Source organism: Cinclus cinclus, chromosome 1 (genome assembly GCF_963662255.1).
Source record: "Cinclus cinclus chromosome 1, bCinCin1.1, whole genome shotgun sequence".
NCBI classification, from domain to species: domain Eukaryota; kingdom Metazoa; phylum Chordata; class Aves; order Passeriformes; family Cinclidae; genus Cinclus; species Cinclus cinclus.
In genome coordinates, this window is record NC_085046.1 from 66,690,368 (window position 1) to 66,709,001 (window position 18,634).

At 37.9% G+C, this 18,634-nt stretch overlaps 1 protein-coding gene across 1 annotated transcript; it reads left to right on the forward strand.

The window, feature by feature from the left end:
* Positions 1-668: 668 nt before the first annotated feature.
* Positions 669-17,858, forward strand: EEF1E1 (eukaryotic translation elongation factor 1 epsilon 1). The gene is made up of 4 exons (XM_062499097.1): positions 669-772; positions 2,823-3,023; positions 10,129-10,224; positions 17,220-17,858. Exons 1-4 carry the CDS (start codon positions 674-676, stop codon positions 17,358-17,360), a joined length of 537 nt encoding a protein of 178 aa, XP_062355081.1. The 5' UTR covers positions 669-673; the 3' UTR covers positions 17,361-17,858.
* The last annotated feature ends 776 nt before the right edge of the window (positions 17,859-18,634 follow it).

Below are 18,634 nucleotides of genomic sequence, written 5' to 3' on the forward strand. Positions count from 1 at the left end.
CCAGAAAACCAGCAATAGAGCAACAAGAAATGGCCTAAAGCAACACCAGGGGATGTTCAGGCTGGGCATCAGGAGGAATTTTTCCACAGGAAAGGAGATCAGGTATTAGAATGGGCTGCCCGGGGAGGTGGCGGAGTCACCATTTCTGGAGGTGTTTAAGGACAGACTGGATGTGGCAGTCAGTGCCATGGTCTAACTGACATGGTGGTGTTGGGTCATAGATCGGACTCCGTGGTCTCTTTTCCAACCAGACTGCGTGAAACCCCACGGCCGGGACACCTCCGGGCCGCGCCCGCCCCGCCGGGGGGGGGGGGGGGGGGGCAAAGGGGCGGCCCCAGTTTCCCCGGCCCTCACGGCTGCCCCGCCCCCTCCCTCAAGGCCACGCCCCGGAGGCCCGGCTTGGCGCACGCGTGCCGGGCCCACCTTGCGGCCGGGGACGTGCTGGGGAAACTGCGCGTGCGCTTCCCTTTGACCCCTCCCCCCCCACCCCCCCCGTCTTCCCTCCCCCCAGAATGGCTCAACGCGAAGCTTCTCTTGGCTTCTGATTGGCTGACCGGCTCTCTCGGGCCAATGGCAGTGGCGCTTGCTTCCGCCGAGACGTGGCGCTGTCCGCCAATGAGGTGAGCGGTTGCTGCTGCCCTCCTTCCCTGTCTCGCGTGTCCCGGCGCGCAAGATGGCGGCAGCTGTGCGGGGGGCGGAGGAGTTGGAGCTGCTGGAGCGGCTGCTGGGGCTGTCGGGCGGGAACAAGTACGGCGTCCAGGGGGAGCGGAAGGTGAAGGGAGCGAGGAGGGGCCTGGAGCGGGTGGCGGTGGCGACGTGCGTGGGAGGGCGGGCGAGCGAGCGTTCTCTGATCTCCTTTCACCAATGGCTGCTTCCCTCCGAGCTTCCCTTCCTGCCTTCCTGGCAGTTTCGCTCCGACACCGATGTGGCGGTGGCTGCGGCCCTTCAGATACTAGCCGATGTCTCTTTGGGCGGGCTCTCACCTGTGCTCTCTCTAGCCCTTCCCTCACCAACTCACATATGTTGTGGTTGTCGTAGGGCCTCTCTGCTGTGAGCCTGTAGGTTCTGGAAACTCCTTCTCTCTGCTTGTGGGAAGGGTCATAATGTGCCATGGAAGGGATTTCGGCCTGACTTTTACTTGTTCTTTCAGCGCTCTCCTTTCTCTATGCCTGTGTGAATTATGTCTGTGCTATCTTGATTAAATTACATCAAGAAAATAAGAAAAATATGTTGTTTTAATAATAGGAATATGTCTGTCTTGAGGACGTGTTGCTCTTAAATATTTTACTCTTTTGAAGTACTCCTATCTGACATGAGGTTATAGTGGGGTGGGAGTCTGTCTATCTACTGTGCTGCAGGGGAGGACCAGAGGAAATGGCCTAAACTGAAACAAAGGAGATTCAGATTAGATGTTAGAAAATGTTTTCACTCTTGTGGTGCTGAGGCATTGGAATAGGTTGCCCAGGGAGGTGGTGGAGTGTCCATTTCTGGAGATGCTTAAACGTCACAGGTGTCTGGATGTGGTGCTGGGTGATCGTTTAGTGGTTTAGGGTTGCATTAGCAGTGCTGGGTGGATGCTGGAATGGGTGATCTTAAAGGTCCTTTCCAAATTTGATGATTCTATGGTTCTAGATGGTTAATGTTTCAAAGTTTGTGTGGAAATATTAGGTTCCATGGTTTAAAAGGCACATGAGGCATGAAAAATGCAGTAGAGCTGCAGCAGAGCTGGGAGCATCACAAATTTGTGAGCTGTTTGTTTGATCTTCCCTCCTGGAGAAGGTAATTTGAGAAATGAAGCTCTGCAGTTGCCTTGTGTTTTGGGTTTTTTTTAATTGACTGTTTATGATTAAAGTTCTGAATATCTATATATGTTCTTCAGTTGCAAAAACTTCCTTAATTATTTTACAGCCCAGCAGGTATTTAATGCTATTACCGTAAAGCATAATGCTGAAAAATTCAAGTAACTAGGTCTGTGTGTAGTTGTTCTGGCTGGATGCTCATTGGAAAAAAAACTTAATAGTAGTGAAAGACTCTTGATACTATCAACTACAAAAATAATCTTGTGCTTTCAGCTTTAGATTAAATTAATCTGCACACAAACAGACTGCTCTGTGTGGTCAAATACTTTAAAAGAGAGAGTGTTGTATTTTAATCAGTTTCTTTCATTTTATGTCATAAGTGCCTGAATGGGCTTCAGCCTGTTGCAGTGAGTTTCAGTTCACTCACTTCATTTCTTGAGGTGTTGGTTCAGTTTCCTTTCCCTCAGCTGAACACATGCTGCTGTCACTCACAAAGACATGGTGGCTAAGTCTGGAGGTGTGTTGTGTTATTCTGCTGGTACCAGTGAGCTCCTGACTGCTGTTCAGGGTGTTTTAGAATGGTGGAGTACTTAGGAATAAGCTTTTAAGGGGCTGTGGTTACTGCAGCCTGCTTACTCAGAAGTTGGATACTACTGACTTCAGTCTTAAATCAGAGTCCTGAATTTGGAAATGAGTTAGAAGCCAGTTAGTAAGATTTCTGCTAGTGTTAGAACAGGCAATACTATTTCTGCCTAATATTGGCAGAATTTGCTTAACTGGAGCTAAAGGTGTCTTGATTTGTTCATGTTCTTCTGTAAGAATTGAAAATAAAATGCCCCAAAGAGCAGAAATTAATACAGACTTGGTTTTGATGGCACCACCTTTACCGTGAATGCTTCTAAGTTCAGATCTATTGCTTCAGAGGTGCTTTTGAGGGAACATTAAAAAAACCAATAACCATTCATACAGAGACTGCTTTCTTCAATTATTTGTTTAGTCTTACACTTGTGTTTCTACTTCCAGGTTCCTGTTCTCCAAACCAACAATGGCCCTGGGCTGACAGGGCTGATGACCATCGCTGCCCACCTGGTCAGGCAGGCTAGGAAAGACCAGCTGCTGGGAAACACTGCCGAGGAGAAGGCTGTGGTACAGCAGTGGCTGGAATACAGAGTGACCCGAGTAAATGGAGGCTCTAGTAAGGAAGATACTAGAACAATTCTGAAGGTAAGGAGCACTTAATTACCTTGCCACTGAATTTTGGAGTGATTAGACCTTGAAGAGGATTATAGTGCTCATGTGTGTATGAGCATACAGTTAATAAAATTTAACAAGTGCTATGAGCTTGACAGTATCACTAAACACTAGCTTTTCTTCCTCTTGCTGCTTTTCACTTTTATTGGTAAAAATACCCCAACATCCTGAAATGGGAAAACAGCTAAAACTGTAAAATATATAAAGCAGAGCTCTTGTAGTGCTCAATGGCTGTAAATTATGAAAGTTGTTCCACACCATTTGGAGACTGTTCAGCTGCCTGTGCGAGGTGCAAGTTTTTACTATCTTCAGAAACCCTTGGTTATAAGCAAGTTGGTGTTGTATTCCAAGATAACACTTCTCTGATTGTTTTAAGAGCTATTCTTAATGATGTGGCAATTATGGGATACAAACCATACTTGATGCTGTGGTATTTGGTATTGATGCTGAAAGGAGGTACTGGACAGAACTGTGTGTGGAAAGTGAAATCATAAAGGAACCTCTGCAAAACTGTCCTTCATATTGAGCTACTTTGTGTGCAGTCCTTGTTCTGCTGTTATTAAACTTTTCTTGTAGGTGGAAGCTTACATCCTCTTAAACATGTGGAAGCAGAAAAGAGAATCTCGATGGTCCCCCTTGTTGTTTGAGCAGATGACAAGGAGCAGATATCAAAACTTACTGTATTTTCTTTACTCCTTGCAACTAATAGTAATTAGTACTTTTGCAGTCTCGTGGGGACAACTTGAAGAGAAAATTTGCTTTACACTGTTAAGCACTGTTTACAAAGGGTGTATAAAACAGCAGTGAAATTCCATCTGTTTTTAAAGTGCTTATTTTATCTAGTTTTAAAAGTATGTTTGAGATGGAGAGTTACTTTGCTCAGTGCTGTCAATGAGTCTGAATTTAGAAATTAGTGAGCAGCAAGGTTGACTCTCCTTGAAGCTGGCAGAGTCCTAATACTTCTGGCTCTGGCAAGATGTGCAGAAACCAAAGATAAACTGAAGCAGTATTTACACTCTGTTACTTAAAATCAAGGAAAATGTATCTTACAATGATACAAAACAAAACTTTGTTGCTCTTCAAGGTAACACCTTGTTCTTGAGGCTTGTCATACCTGCGTTACCCACCAACTTAGTGAAAATCCTGACAAACCATTTCTCTTGCTTGAACCCCAAACAATCTGTGTTATCTTGGTTTCATTGTATCTGGGGAATATCTTCCATTGGTTAATCGTGATTTTGTTTACATTGCTTCTGATTTTCTCTTTTTGCAACATATCTGCTCTTACTTTCTATGTGCACATGCTATCAAAACCTTCACAGTCTTGGTTACTCTACAGATGTATGAAAAGCATGAAAACTTGTCTACTCTGTATGATTTTTAGAACTTGATGGAAGGAGGCACTGACTAACCGGGATTTAACTTCAGGTTTAGCTGTGGTATGATGAGGTGGCCCTTGGAAGTCCTTGTTGTCTAAACTTTTATGACAAGTGTCACACAGTTTCAGTCATTCTTTGAACAAACTTGAAACTTTTTGTTCTCCCAAACTGTGAGAAGACTATATGAGAACAAATAACTAATTTCCATTTACCTTTCTTGCCTTTCTATCATATAAAAACCAAAAGCAAGTTTTCTGTCTTTTTATAACAAAATTCACCTGCTCAGGATGGTTTTAATGACGATACCTGCAGTGTCAGCAGATATGTTTGTGTGTTTGCAGAACTGCATTGCAGCATTAAAACCAAATGCAGAGATATGGCAGTTTCCTGCTGAAGCTGGGATCTCTTTTTAGCTTTGGCCTTAGTAACACTGGTTGTGTAGAAAAGACAGTATGCTGTCTTTTTTTGTATTTGAAATACAAATATGTAGATACATCAAGTGTTTCCAAGCAAAGCAAAATTTCCTTACTGAGAAACAATCAGTGCTACTTGAGAGAGAATCTCTGCCTTTAAGTGCATTTAAAAGTTTTTCTGTGAATTTTTTTTAGAAAATGTTGATTAACCAGAATCTATTTTAACACAAGGCTGCTGTAGAATTGTTTCAGCACCAATAGTTTCATAGTATAGCGATTGAGCGCTTTTTTTGTAATTTTTTCTCTTGCCACCATGATTAATTAGAAAAGGGGCAGCCTGCCATTAAAGTGTAGTGTGCCAAAAGGGAGTTTTTTAGAAAAACTAAAATAGAAAGGGAAATCTGAGGCTGTAGTTTTACAATGTGTCTGGAATATACAATGGCAGTCTTGGGATGGTTGCAGCCTAGAGCCACAATTTACAATAAGTTGCATGAAAAACACTTCTGCTATAAACTTTAGGCTGCCTCTAGTTAACCCTTAACTGAAGTCGTTCTGCAAAATGTCAGTAAATAGGTGGTTTCCTGTTTGTTAATTTGAACGGAAAGGATTTTCTGTTTGCTTTATGAAAATAGGTTGATAAATTGTTTTTACTAACATGTTGCCTAAAGCTATTACTTGGCAGGAAAAAATGGTGAAATAGACCATCTCAACCAGGGTTTTTATATTCATCCAGAGCAAATGCCACATTGTTCAGAATGGACCAATAAAGGGCATGTTGAATTTTGTCTAATTTTCGTTTGTGCTTCTCTACTTGACAAAGTAAATGGGATCAGTACTTTTGCTCCAAATCTGTTACCCAGCAGATCCATAGAAATGATGAATGTCAATAGCTGTGAGAGCGTAATATCCAATGCATTATATTAACTTTCTTTTCCACAGGACAAAAGAGTATAGTCTGTTTCTTTGATGTTTTGTTAGTGGTAAATTAAAATGCATAGAAAAAAAACCTCTGAAAAGTTTTGAGTTGTCATGCAGGATAACTAGTGTTTTTTCTGCTCCTCAGGGAAGGAACTGAGAACCTCTGTGCTATCAAATCTCTGCTTAGGTGTTAGTGAATTCTGTTCAGGAGATTTTAATGTCTCTGCTTTATCAGTTTTATGTATTTTAAACCTGAGGATTCTTCCCCCCTCACACCCCATCTTAAACCTCTAACAAATAACTGGTAGCTTGTTAATTCAGCATCCACAGAAATGTAGAAACGTCTGGTCTCTGAAGGATAATGATAACTAAGAGTATCTTTGTACTGCTTTCAGTGTCTCATACAGAGCAACGTTCCATTATTCCAATTAGCTTTATCCCAGTCTCCTGTGCTGCCTGGCTGCAATAATGAAATCCAATTAGAAATCTGAATAAGAGAGCTGTAATTTCTATTTAATGTGCTTGCTTGAGAAATTACTGTTTCCAGCGGTCAAAAGGAGGTTAATCCATGCTCTGTTCATGCCATTAATCCACGGCTCTGTACACTGTTTTTTGAGACTGAATGGGGTGCTTTACTGTTCTGGCAGGCCTGTCCAGCAAATATTTTTCAAACTTTTTTTGTGTTCACTTCTTTACCTCTTCTGTTAACACCAGGATATTTTTGCACACTTACAGGTTTAAAGATTGAGTTTTTATTATTGAAACATTTGTTGATTATTTTTCTTCTGTCTTTTACAGGAAACTCAGTAATAAATTGTTCTTCCAGACCACATTTAGCTCATAGTTTGCCAGTTAGAGGGAAGAGTCTTGCATGAGAATCAAAACTATGTCTGTGTACCAAAAGTGTAGTTTTGCTTTTCTTGGATGTAGCTGCAGAAACCCTTGCTTGGGTTCTGCATTGTCAGGGGCTTTCCTGGAGCATTTGGGAGTGCTCAGCTTTTTGTCTTTGCGTTGGGATACAGAAGCACTTAGGGCATAAATGACCTCGAGAATCTTGCTGACTGAAAGGACAGGATGTGCTTCTGTGTGTAAGGGAAGCACATACGCCAGCAGGGTGTTGTGGGCAAAATATCCAGAACAAAATCAATGTGATTATGTCCATTGGAAGCTCCTGAGTTGTCATAAGAAGCAACTGTTCCTTATCCAAGCCACTGTCACTACTGGCAGTGACTGGCAGGGATTCAGTGGCCTGAGCAGATCAAATGGATTAGGGGCCATTGGATTGCATATTTAACAGACAGTAAGAAATGCTGGGGAGTGCTTAGAAGTGTGCTCTGAATGGAGTGTGTTGAGCTGTTGCTAGATAGAGGCTGTAAATTGGATTTTTTTTTCCCATAGAACAAGCAAATGGAAATCAATTAGTTAGTCTGCAAATAATACAGCAATTCTTTCTGTTGCTTTTCTCCCCCTCATACCCAAAAATGGTGTTTGAATTGCTGCAGTTGTTCAGCTTAAGTACCTGTCTGAAATTTGAGAAAGTTTCCCAAGGAAAGGCAACAGTAAGTTTATATAGTTACTAGCAACTTCCAGGAGGAGTATCTTAGTCTTTTAATCCTGGGTTTGTATATATGGAATTCATTTAAGTAGTGGTGTTCAGTACATGAAAGACAAATTATTCAGGTGACAGCCAGTAGACCTGAATTTCCTGCATGTGATAAAAATTCTATACAGTTTTGTGCTTATATTTTTATTAATCTCTCCAGGACAGGAAGAGTACTTCACTTTAATACTGTGGTCACTTAAGCAACCTTGACTTTCAGGAGTTTAAGCACTTTTGGTTATTAGCCAGTAATACAGTCATCCATGGGAAGCATAACCCATGAGGCAGGATTCAGTAAAAGGGACTAATGCACATGAAAAAAATCTGGTGTTTCTGAATTAGCATGACTTACAGAATGAAATTAGAATAGCTGTCTTTATCTTAGGGGAGGAAGGTACATGTTCAAAACCAGAAGTGTAAACTAATGATAATTTATACAAGACTAAACCATTTTTGTCAAATCTAATTTGCTCATTTAACTGACTTCATAAAATTTGATGAACCAGAATAAATAATTATTCACGCTCTAATGGCTTACCTTGCCTTTTAAAGTTTTTGGATTTTTTTTTATTGATGACTATTTTGAGTGTTCATATGCAATATAAAACTCAGAATTAGCATGTTGTAATTTCTTTGATGCAGAAATCCAAAATTTTCAGCAGGGAAATAATTCGTGATGGTACCTTCAGAGGTAATGAGCTTTTTACTTTACAAAATCCTGATTCCATAGCCTAAGCTAAGAAGAATAGGGGAGGAGGGGGAGATGTAATTTCAGTGGTGTTAGTTTTCATTATAATGCATGTGGAATTTCTGGTTAATTGAAATGAGAAATGCTGGTCAAAGAATTTGTTTCAAAATGGCAAGTTTGTGGGTTTTCTTTTTTTTTTTTTCCTAGTAAGCAGATCTTTAGGTTTGGGAGTTTTTTCTTCCTGCAGGTTTTTTCTTCTTAACATTGGATTTGCCTTTATGTTGCAAGTAGGAAATTCCACAAAACTGTAGTTACGTGTTTGAGGTAATTTGAGCACTAACTAACATGAGCAAAGCAGTAAACCATTCTAAAGCAAAGAGAAACTGCCAGGGGCAGTTGACCTTACAGAATTTTAACTATGCAGGGGTTAATATTTTTCCCTGATTTGCTCTAATAAAAGAAATCAAAGCAGACATGGGAATGTTCAAATATTACAGAAGTCCAGGAGTCCTGTCATGAAGAGGTTATCAAAGAATAGTGAGGTGTCTTAATGGAGTCGAACTTGTCAAAAGTGAATGCAAGGTTAGATATCTTGAAGTCTCAGCATTCTAGTTTTGTGTTTTGGTCTTGGTTTATTTTCAGTATATGCATTATAGGAAATCCCCGAATCGGTAAAATTATGTAACCACACAAAGTGCAACATGCTTACATCCAAATACTATTTTGTAAATGTTCTACAAGTATTAACCCCCTTCTCCTTGCCCAAGACTTGTTTTTTCAATAAAATGTTGTATGAAAATGGAATGTGCTGTAATTGAGACTGAAAAATTCAAATTTTTGAAAATGTAGTTACGCTTAAGCTGCTTACCTCTGTTTCTAGGGCAGGGGGAGGGAGTGGTTTAAGAAGATGAGATGCTCTTCTTTTTTTTTCTTCAGATAATGGGAGTTTCCATATCCAAGGAAAAGCTGGGAAACTTTCTGTAGATGTCTGAAAATAATATTGTAAAACTAAAGCTGGCTTATGCTAGGGTCCAGGTTAGAGTAAATAACTTTATTGTTACATTTCTTTAGAGGAGAGTTGGAGGGCAGAAAGGTGCATAAATTGGGTGACAAGTAGGTAAGATTTGGAGAAAAGGAAGGACAGGTGAAGAGAGCTGATGAGTGATGCCTGTGTCCTCAGAACTGATAAACTTGAGCAACACTGAGCCTGTCAGCCTCTTTTTTTCTGGCAGAGAATCGTTGCTTACAAAAAGCCATGAAAAGGAGTCTTCCTGTTAATACACGTTTGAAATAATTATTTACTGAATCTGAATGGAAGCCTTCTACTACCCACTCTCATAGCCTCTGATCTGGAAGAGCTGAGAGATGCTCTTAAAATCTTGAAAGTCTCTTTTCTTAGAGACTTGGACAGCAGCTGAATTGACAGTACCAGTCACAAAGAATCGCTAGCAGTAATTTCAACATTAATGAAACCAGGTATCAAGTTACCAGCATCAAGATTGAAAAACCTTGTCTCCCACCTCACTGTCTCTGTGTCCTTCCTTGGTTATAATACATTGTAGTTCCAGAACCTTCCTGACCAGCTGCAAAGAGTCCTGGAGGACAGGCATAGCTGATGCTGGAAGAACAGTATGCTGTCCTTTTATAATTGGACTGCATTTTCTATTAATCAAATGTTAAAGTTTGAATGTACACTCATAATAAGTACACAACTCTCTTAATTTTTTAATTTCATTAATTTGAAGCAAAGAAAAGACAGACTTGAAAGTATTTCTGTGGTGTCATCTTGAAATTGCATTTGCATCTGGAAAAATTTTGCTACATATAAAGCATTTTGTTTAGAGACCAGTATTTAAATTTTACCTAATTCTCACTGTCAAAGAATGATATTTTATTTTATTGTCTTGTCATTTCTAATATTGTTTGTTTTAACATTTTGCTGAGCTGGGATAATTTAAGTCTGGTGTTTATTTTATATGGATGGTTTCCAGAGGAAATTTCTATTATTTTTAACAACTGCCTTAATGTATTGTTTCACAGAGTGAATACTACAGCAGTATAATGACTTTTTCTTTTTTAGGATCTTAACATTCACCTTGAAGATAAAGTCTACCTTGCAGGAAACATTTTTACTTTAGCAGACATTTTGATGTACTATGGATTGCATCATATCGTGGTAAGCACTACTTGCATCACTTTTATATGTACAACTATTATAATTGTTATTTATCTAAAGGGCACTTTATTGTTGTAGAAGTTGGCCTTCTGAACAGAACAGAGAAAGATAAAACTTGTTTTTAATTTTTTTTCATTTTATTCTTTAATATTTAGCTATGGATCTCTCAAAAGACCTGTAGAGTCAGAATGCTTTAGTTTCCTCTGCAAAGCATAACAAGGATGATACTTATCCTTGTGTTTCTAGGACTGAGGACCCTCTTGCCTGTTTGAGTCTGAAACATTACTACAGTCACAGAAGTATGTGGGGAAACAGATAAATGAAGCTGAAAAGATGTGTCAGAACTGAAAGAACTACCTTCTTTAGTATTACAGAAATACAAATGCATGTAAATTAAAGCTCCTTAATGCATATAAAAAAGTTTAAGCCATAAGAAATAATCATTTGTGTTTCCAGACTTAAGTGATAAGACTTGATAAGGTACATAATATGAAAATAAAATGGGGATCTGGGGCTTAGGAGGAAAAGAAAAAAAAAAGCCCCAAAAATAAATTTGTTCTGAGTGGAAAGATTGTTGAGATTATTTGTAGTCTGCTCAGGCTACTATGAAGTGCTTAAGAATTGGTGTACCTTCAGTTCTGAACCCCAAGTTTTAATTTCAAGATAAAGCAGTAGAAGCTGTTTGCATTTTGGTGGCTGGAATGTGTTTGTAAATGAGGCATTGTCATCCTCTGGAGTGGAAAGAAACCAAGGACTCACATAAGGAGGTCTAAATTCTTGGGAGAAGATGAAATCAGTCAGTTTTGCATAAGAAAATTGAGGAGGGGAGTGAGAATAATTAGAAGAAGATGCTTCTGACAAATGCATGTGTGTCTGAGAATTGAATTCAATCAACTGGGTGAATGGTTACTTTTATACAATTAAAAGCAGAGCTCTGGGAGAAGTGTAGAAGAATACTACATTTCAAAATGGAAGCAGAGGGGAGGAGCAATCAAGTAGTGAAATTCTACCAGAAATTAAAGAGAACTTATGCATCTGTATCTTGCCTGTCCAGAAGTAAAAGTTCAAATGAGTGGCAAGCAGAGGGGAGGGAAGCTTCATTTCAGGTTTTTGAAAACATGCTGGAGTAAGTCACATAGAATTAATTCTGTTAAATCATATTTACCTTGTAAAATAGCTAAGCAGTAGGATAGATGTGTTGATTACAATGTCAGAATGGGTTAGCTTTCACATATGAAATGCAGACATAAAAAAAGACTATAAGTATTTTCTAAAAATATGATTGTATATTCTGTTAGAGAGTACAAGTTCAAATGAGACTTTCTTAAAAAAAAAAAAACTTGGCAGGGGAAAATCAAGCATATATTAAATTTAGAGTTTGCTCTAGAGTAGACCACCTAATCAAGATGAAAAGATACAAGTTATTGCTTTGGGAAATAGAACAGATGGTAAAAACAAATGACTTGGTGCTCCTGGGTGCCTGCAACCATCCAGACACTACTTGGGACAAGTTTATAGTACAGCATCTGTTTCTGAAATGTTTGATTTCATCGAAGGTAATTTTCTGAGTCAGAAGAGTGCAAAGGTCAAGCAACGGGGTGACTATTCTAAATAAATACAAAAATCTAGAAGCTACTAGCTAGGAATTACCTGTGTTTTGAAGGTTACAGACTTGATAAACATACAGAGGCAGGAATTTGAACTGAATCTTGTGATTTTATTTTTTTTTAAGGTCTGTTAATTATTTTTATTTTTCCTGTAATTGGAAGAGAGTATGTCCAGAGCTGCTGTTCTGCCCTAAGCTTTATGGGGGAGGCAGGGAAAGCTGCCATATCTCATGTGATGTGGTTCAGAGAAGCAGTTTGTCATATCCACCACTGCTTCAGCTAAGCCTTGTGCAAAATATCAATATGTGTTTTCTATGATGCTTTAAGAAAGGAGGAAGAAATGGGAGGCATAGGGAGAACCCACAGATCTTGCTGTCCATCAAGTTTTCTAGAGAATTGATCTGAAAACATTACTGGTAGTACCTTAAAGATTAATCTCTGCTTTTGACAGACTAAAAACTACATGCTAACACACATAAGTGATGAGATACTCTAAATATTACTGAATACCATGATCATCCTGAATAAGCCAAGCATTAAAACTTTAAAACCCTTCCTTCTGATATTTCATTGGAAAAGTTTTTAAGACAACCACTCCTATAGCTCAGTTTTTCACCTGTGGTATCTTGGTTTATCTCAGTATAGATCATGCATCTTTGTATTTATTCCCCCTTCCTATCTTCATTTTCCCCTTCCCATTGTCCAGGAGGGATTCTGGAGTCTGGTTCTTCACTGTCCTGGTTCTTCCATTTGAACTGACAGTCTGTTTACTGGACAGCAGCAACTCTTAGTTCTGCTGTTGTCTGCCTGCCTTTCATTCTCCCTGTCCCTTCTAGTTATCATAGTAAACACAATAGTGCAATGCGTTTAAAAATCCACATTTGTGATAAAATAATTATTATTTCAGTCAGTGAGAATCGGATTCACAGGTAATGTTTCAGGTTTCTTGCAGAATCTGTTTTGGATCTTTTAATTAGAAATGCTCATAGTAATAAGGCAGGAACTAAATAGTACATGCTGTTCTGCATCATAATACAGGTCACAAACACCCAAAAAGTGTCATGCTTGATACGGCCTTTTCAATCAATGTGATCTACGTTGTCATGTATAATTGATGTCTCCGTGTATGTAACATTAATATTATCTTAAAGACACATCAATTCCAGAAATACATATGTGGATAAATATGAACAATAAAGTTCTACTAGGTTAAAGTATACACTGCAGAGAAAACATAAATTTAGAAGCATTGCTTCAGGTTAGCTTAGGCAATCATTAAGCATTATATTCCCCCTGTGGTAATGAACTTGTTTTCTAATCTGTGGGGGTTTTTTTAAATATTTTTTTAAAAAGTTTCCAGATGTCTCCATTCTTAAATATTTTTGACCAGCACAAGTCCAGTTTTATTTCAAGAGAAATAATCAATATGATGATTGATCTTCTTTTATACTTCAAAAATGTTGTCAGAACCAAGGAGCGATCTCAAATCTATATGTCTGACTTGAAAATTTCTTTAATAAGGTCTGGAAAATTACTTATGGGTGAAGTTTATGTCTGCAAATGGAAGATGCCTCAGTCAAAATTTTGGTGTCAAACCAAATATGATCAAGTACAAAACAAACTAAGCAGTGGTCCTTGAGTCAGAACCATTAATATTGAACTGTAATGAGACTACAGTAGTAGTTTATTTTGGAGTTATTTTTTTCCATAAGGAACATTTCCTGTAACAAACAGACTGCCATGACTTTTTGTTAATATTCACTGATATATTGGTTATTTTAGTGTCGAGGTAACAGGCTTTTCTTCTAAGCAATGATGCTAAAATTGGTTCTTGAACAGAATTGCAAAAGAAGCAGTTTTAACGTGAAAAAAATGTCATTTTAAGCTTATTCCTTTAAGAGCAGAAAATTATACAAAACTATGTGAAAGTATATGTATGTCATGAAATACACCATCCAGCTGTTGGGGTTTTTTTCTTTCTCCCATATCTAAAGGCTAAGCTTAAGAAGTCAGATAGTATCTGTCCTTTTCTTGATGCTGAAAAGGTTCGTATGTAGGCAGGTATTTTTAGATTTTCCGTGACCTGCAGGTTGTGGGAATGGGGCTTTATGCCTGCATTCCCAATTCTACAGAAAGAGAATATAATTAAAGCTTGTGTATTTTTAGCCCTTTCAGAAACTCTTAGAGTTGCATTGTATGATAACCACCTTGGTTCCCCTCGGTGAGCTTTGCGGTAGAAGAAAAAGACTTTTTTTTTTTCATGACATGAAAAAAAAAGTCTGTCAAATTAAGTGTCTGCTTCTTTGCTATTAAAATAATTGCTTTAATAGCAAATAATTATTTTAACAGCAGAACAGCAGCCTTTCTTAACTTGGGGGAATTATCTAATTTAATGAGGAAGAACAGAAAATACCCATCTAACAAAATGTTGTAAAAAATGCCATGGAAGTGATCTCTAAACAATTAACCTAAGAGTTATGTTCTGAGTAAAAAGTAGAGCATGCCACAAAGTGCTTTTTAATATATTTCACTGATAGAGTACATTATGTAAATAAGTAAAAATATATTGCTTGTTGTGCCTAGAGTACAAAAAGGGATCTTACTATCAGCATAACAGTCTGGTTTGCCCTTCAGCTGTTTTTTCACAATGCTAACAGAATGAAAGAGGACTAGTTTTCCAGAATTTTATTTTTGATTTACATTGGAGAAACATGAAGATCAAGAATTATCAGTAAAAGATTATGGGAAGGAAATACTCTATCTGCTGCAAAATCTAAAATTTAGCTCAGCCTTTCCATAACCAGGTGCTTATCCATTAAAGACTTGGAAAAGGTTATTGTAAACTCAAGGCACGTAAAGTTTCAGTATTTTAGTATTTGCTTACACTTAAATACCTTTCTTTACTTCCAGTAGTTTTAGATTGCCTTAGAGTACACACATAGTTCTTTTCACACACAGTGTTAATTTGTAAATGGTCCCCCAGCTTCATATGAATCATCAGCATCTAGCTACCATTAATTATAACACACTGCAGGTGATCAGAAGCATCTTTCCCTAAATGGCACTGTTTTTGGTTTTTTTTCTGAATATACTGCACTTGAAGAAACTCAGGCAGTTTGTGAAACAGTATTATATTACCATAGCTTCCACTTTTCATTCATAATGCCTTTAAGAATACTAGATTCCCCCCCACCCCCCCCTTGTTAGTGCTGTTCTGGTTAGTGCTAATCACAGTTAATTGCCAATAACTCTTATATATTTCTAGATCAGCAAAAATATGTGGCTGGTTTTTGTGGTTTATCTGTGCATTTCTATCAGACTATACAACTGTAGGAACAGTGTTTACATTTCCATGCCAGCAGCAAGAAAAGCAGGTTTTCTCATGCTGCCTGAACTGGGGGTTCATAAGAGTGCAGAATTGCAGAAGTTGTTACAGAAATACATCTGTATTCTGTATTTCAAGTGCTGTGCTTGTGTTCTGGCAGGTACATTGCCTAGGAAGAGCAGCTACATGGGTTTAGGAGCAGCTGCAAGAACCCTGCTTTTTGGTTGCTGCCAGTTACTATGCTCTTAACTTCGTATTAATTGAGCTTTAATGCTATGTTCCATTGGGTTAGAATTCCCTTCTGCAACTCCTTGGAATTGCTCTTTCACAGTATTTTTCCATTTGTTCAGCTTCCAGTATATATCCTTACATTCTTCTTGCCACTACATTTTTAAAGCTTCCCAGTTCTAAGCCAAGTGCTGGGCTGTGTGAGAGAACAGCAAGGAGACGCAGCAAATCTGTTAGGAAACTTCCAAAATCAAAAGTGTGGCATGTCACAAGGTGAAATTCTATTTAACGTAAGACTTGAGTTTAAGAGCAGTTTTTTACTCATATACCTGAATATCTGTAAATGAGCATGTTTAGCTCTTTCTGTGCTCCAAAGTTTGTTGAAACAGATTTGTTTCCAGCTGTATTGTACCCAGGACCAAATTTTCAGTGAATCTGCAGCATCCATAAAATCTACTGTTTGTAGAACAAAGCATAAGGAATATGCCATCTGTTTAGCTTTTGAGGAGATGAACCTTGATTAGCTTTAGAAATCTAAACATGAAGAATATTAGGCATGTCTAGATCATTATTTATCTGTTAAAACTGTCCTCTACAGATGTGCCCTTTTTCATTTTTCATTGACTGCTGGCATTGTCGAGATTTAAGTTAAGCTTGATGGTTGATTGGTTAACTGAAAATGAAATTAGGTGAATCCTGCACTGATTGGTTTCAGTATTGGTGAGACAGGATTGGGTACTTGATGTGAGGATCACATTTTGTTCCTGGTGCAGATTTTATAGTCTGTTTTGAGGACTACCCCATTTGTAATTCAGTTGTAGTATGTTAATGAAAAGAGATTATGGTCTAAACCAATAAACCACTTGATTACAGAGAAATAAGAAGACATAAAATTGCTAATCAAGAAGAGTAATATAGGTGATACAAGATGGGAATAGTTCTACAGCTGGCTTGAAAGACTCCAAAGTAATAACAGACTTTGCTGTAAAGCTTTGAGGATGCTGATGATCTAAATTTGAAAGACTTTTAAAGGTAAAATTTGAATCTGTAACTGTAGATAACTTAACCCAAGCCAGTCTTCTGATTAAGGCTTGAAGCTCTGCATTAATCTTAGCCACATATCCTGTGACAAGGAGCTGTTGCAACAGTGTGATAGACTTGTTCCAGATTGATCTTGAAGCTGTTCTGTGTGTTAGTACTTTAAATATTTTTATGAAGTATGGGCAGGTTTCCAGTTAGTTTTGCTGGAATAATCATACTATTGCTGTCTTAATAATGTAAGCTAGCAGATCTGAACAGTTAAAATATGCTGATTCTTAGTAACTATTCCATTTTGAGCAATAGTCATACAAAACAACTTCCAATTATCCTATCCAGTCTGAGATTGCCAGGAAAAAGCTTACTCCTGTACTTAAAGTACACCTTGAAACATGAAGTAGTCACCTTGCCTGTGAGACAAGACTGTCTCACTAAACATGAAGGGGTTGTGCATGTTGTGGAACTCTTCCTTGCACTGCCCAGTAGTGTATGCTGACCCCATGAATAGAGAGATGAATTAAATTCATGTAAGCTTTTCCCCCCTCTCCCATCGTGCTCTCTATCAACTGTGTATTCCACCCCCAGGTCTGTTCCTTTGAGTATATTAAATTTCTGTACATATTACAGGTTTGAGTGTTACTATGTGAAATTAGGATAGACTACTGTTGGACTGTAAAATTATTTAAGTTTAAATAATTTGTAAAATGATCCACTTCTATTTTGCCTTACCACATGTTAATGACTCTAATGATGCAGTGCCTGATGTTACTGGTGCCTTGTATTTATTCCCCATGCAGGTGGACCTCACAGTGCAAGAAAAGGAGAAATACCTTAATGTGTCTCGTTGGTTCAACCACATTCAGCATTACCCAGGTGTCCGACAGCATCTGTCCAATGTCGTCTTTATCAAGAACAGATTATACACTAATGCTCATTAAGGCAAATCTTAGTGTCGTGTTGGCATGAGGTGTGGGAGTTTGGAAGTTGTACTGTCCAAAGCCACTAACCTGCAAATACTATTTTGTAACCTTCTGTATGTGAACCGAAACTGTCAATGCCTCAGATAATACAACTGCATTGAATTGCTGTTGTTCATTCAAGAATTAGAACTAAAGAATTGTTATTGTATATCTGATTAAATGGGAAAATGGTAGAAAGATGGAAATGAAGTTTTAATTCACTATTTTTAAAAAAATTTGAAGTTCTTTTAATTAAACATTCTAGTGAAATTACATTATCTTTACCATCAATTATTCACTCCTTTTACTATTTATTGAATTTTTATGTATATCAACCAGCTTTCCTTTTGTTTTCCATGGATGTTTACACTATTTTGTACAAGTTAAGAGCTATATTGTGTGCCAAGGATATGAAAAAGGGAACATGCAAATGTTACAAAGTATTTATGTGACCGAATAAATTATTTTAAAACTGTAGTCTTAATTTGGCTATGAAGCTTTCTAGTTGTTTTTTCAGTTAAGAAGATTTTTAAAGGTTAGTTCACTTTTCCTGCTTCATTTTGTGGTGTACTGTTTTGTATCTAGAAGCATTTCCTCTCAACCTGGGTAGCAAAGTTAGTGTTCTTAAAGATTTAGCTTGTGCCTTGCTTTATATTTTTTACATAACTGCAAATGCACTTTTCCACCCCCACAACAGAACCAACCAACACCCTCAACTTGAGATAATTTGCTGCTCTGTCAAGTTCATTAGCAGTGTTTAAAGTGGGCTTTAAAGCAAGCTACACTGCTGTTGTTGCAGATTTGGATGGGTCATTTTACTGTAGAATGTGGTCCTCTGATTTCTATTTGTACAAGTATAAAAGTACTAACTTGAATTGGTTAATTACCTTCTGCACAATTCAGATAACATTTCTTTTAAGACATGAAAGAAATACAAAAATACTTTGATATTTTAATTGATGAATCAACTATGTTGGTTTCTTCAGCAGTGCTTAGTGGACAACTTCACTTGTACATTCTTTTGTTTAATGTGCTGCTTATAAGCCTCTCACCCAGTAAATATAAAAAAGCTGTCTTGGATAGATGTTTGAGCATTTTGAATGTTAAAAGTCCTTTAAAAATAAATTAAAAATATAAAGAAGTAGATAAGGAGATGAGATAATTAAAATACATCCTGACACATAAATGGACAGAAGAAAATTGCAAGGACAAGCATAACCTGGATAATTCCACACTCCAATAGGTGTTTTCTG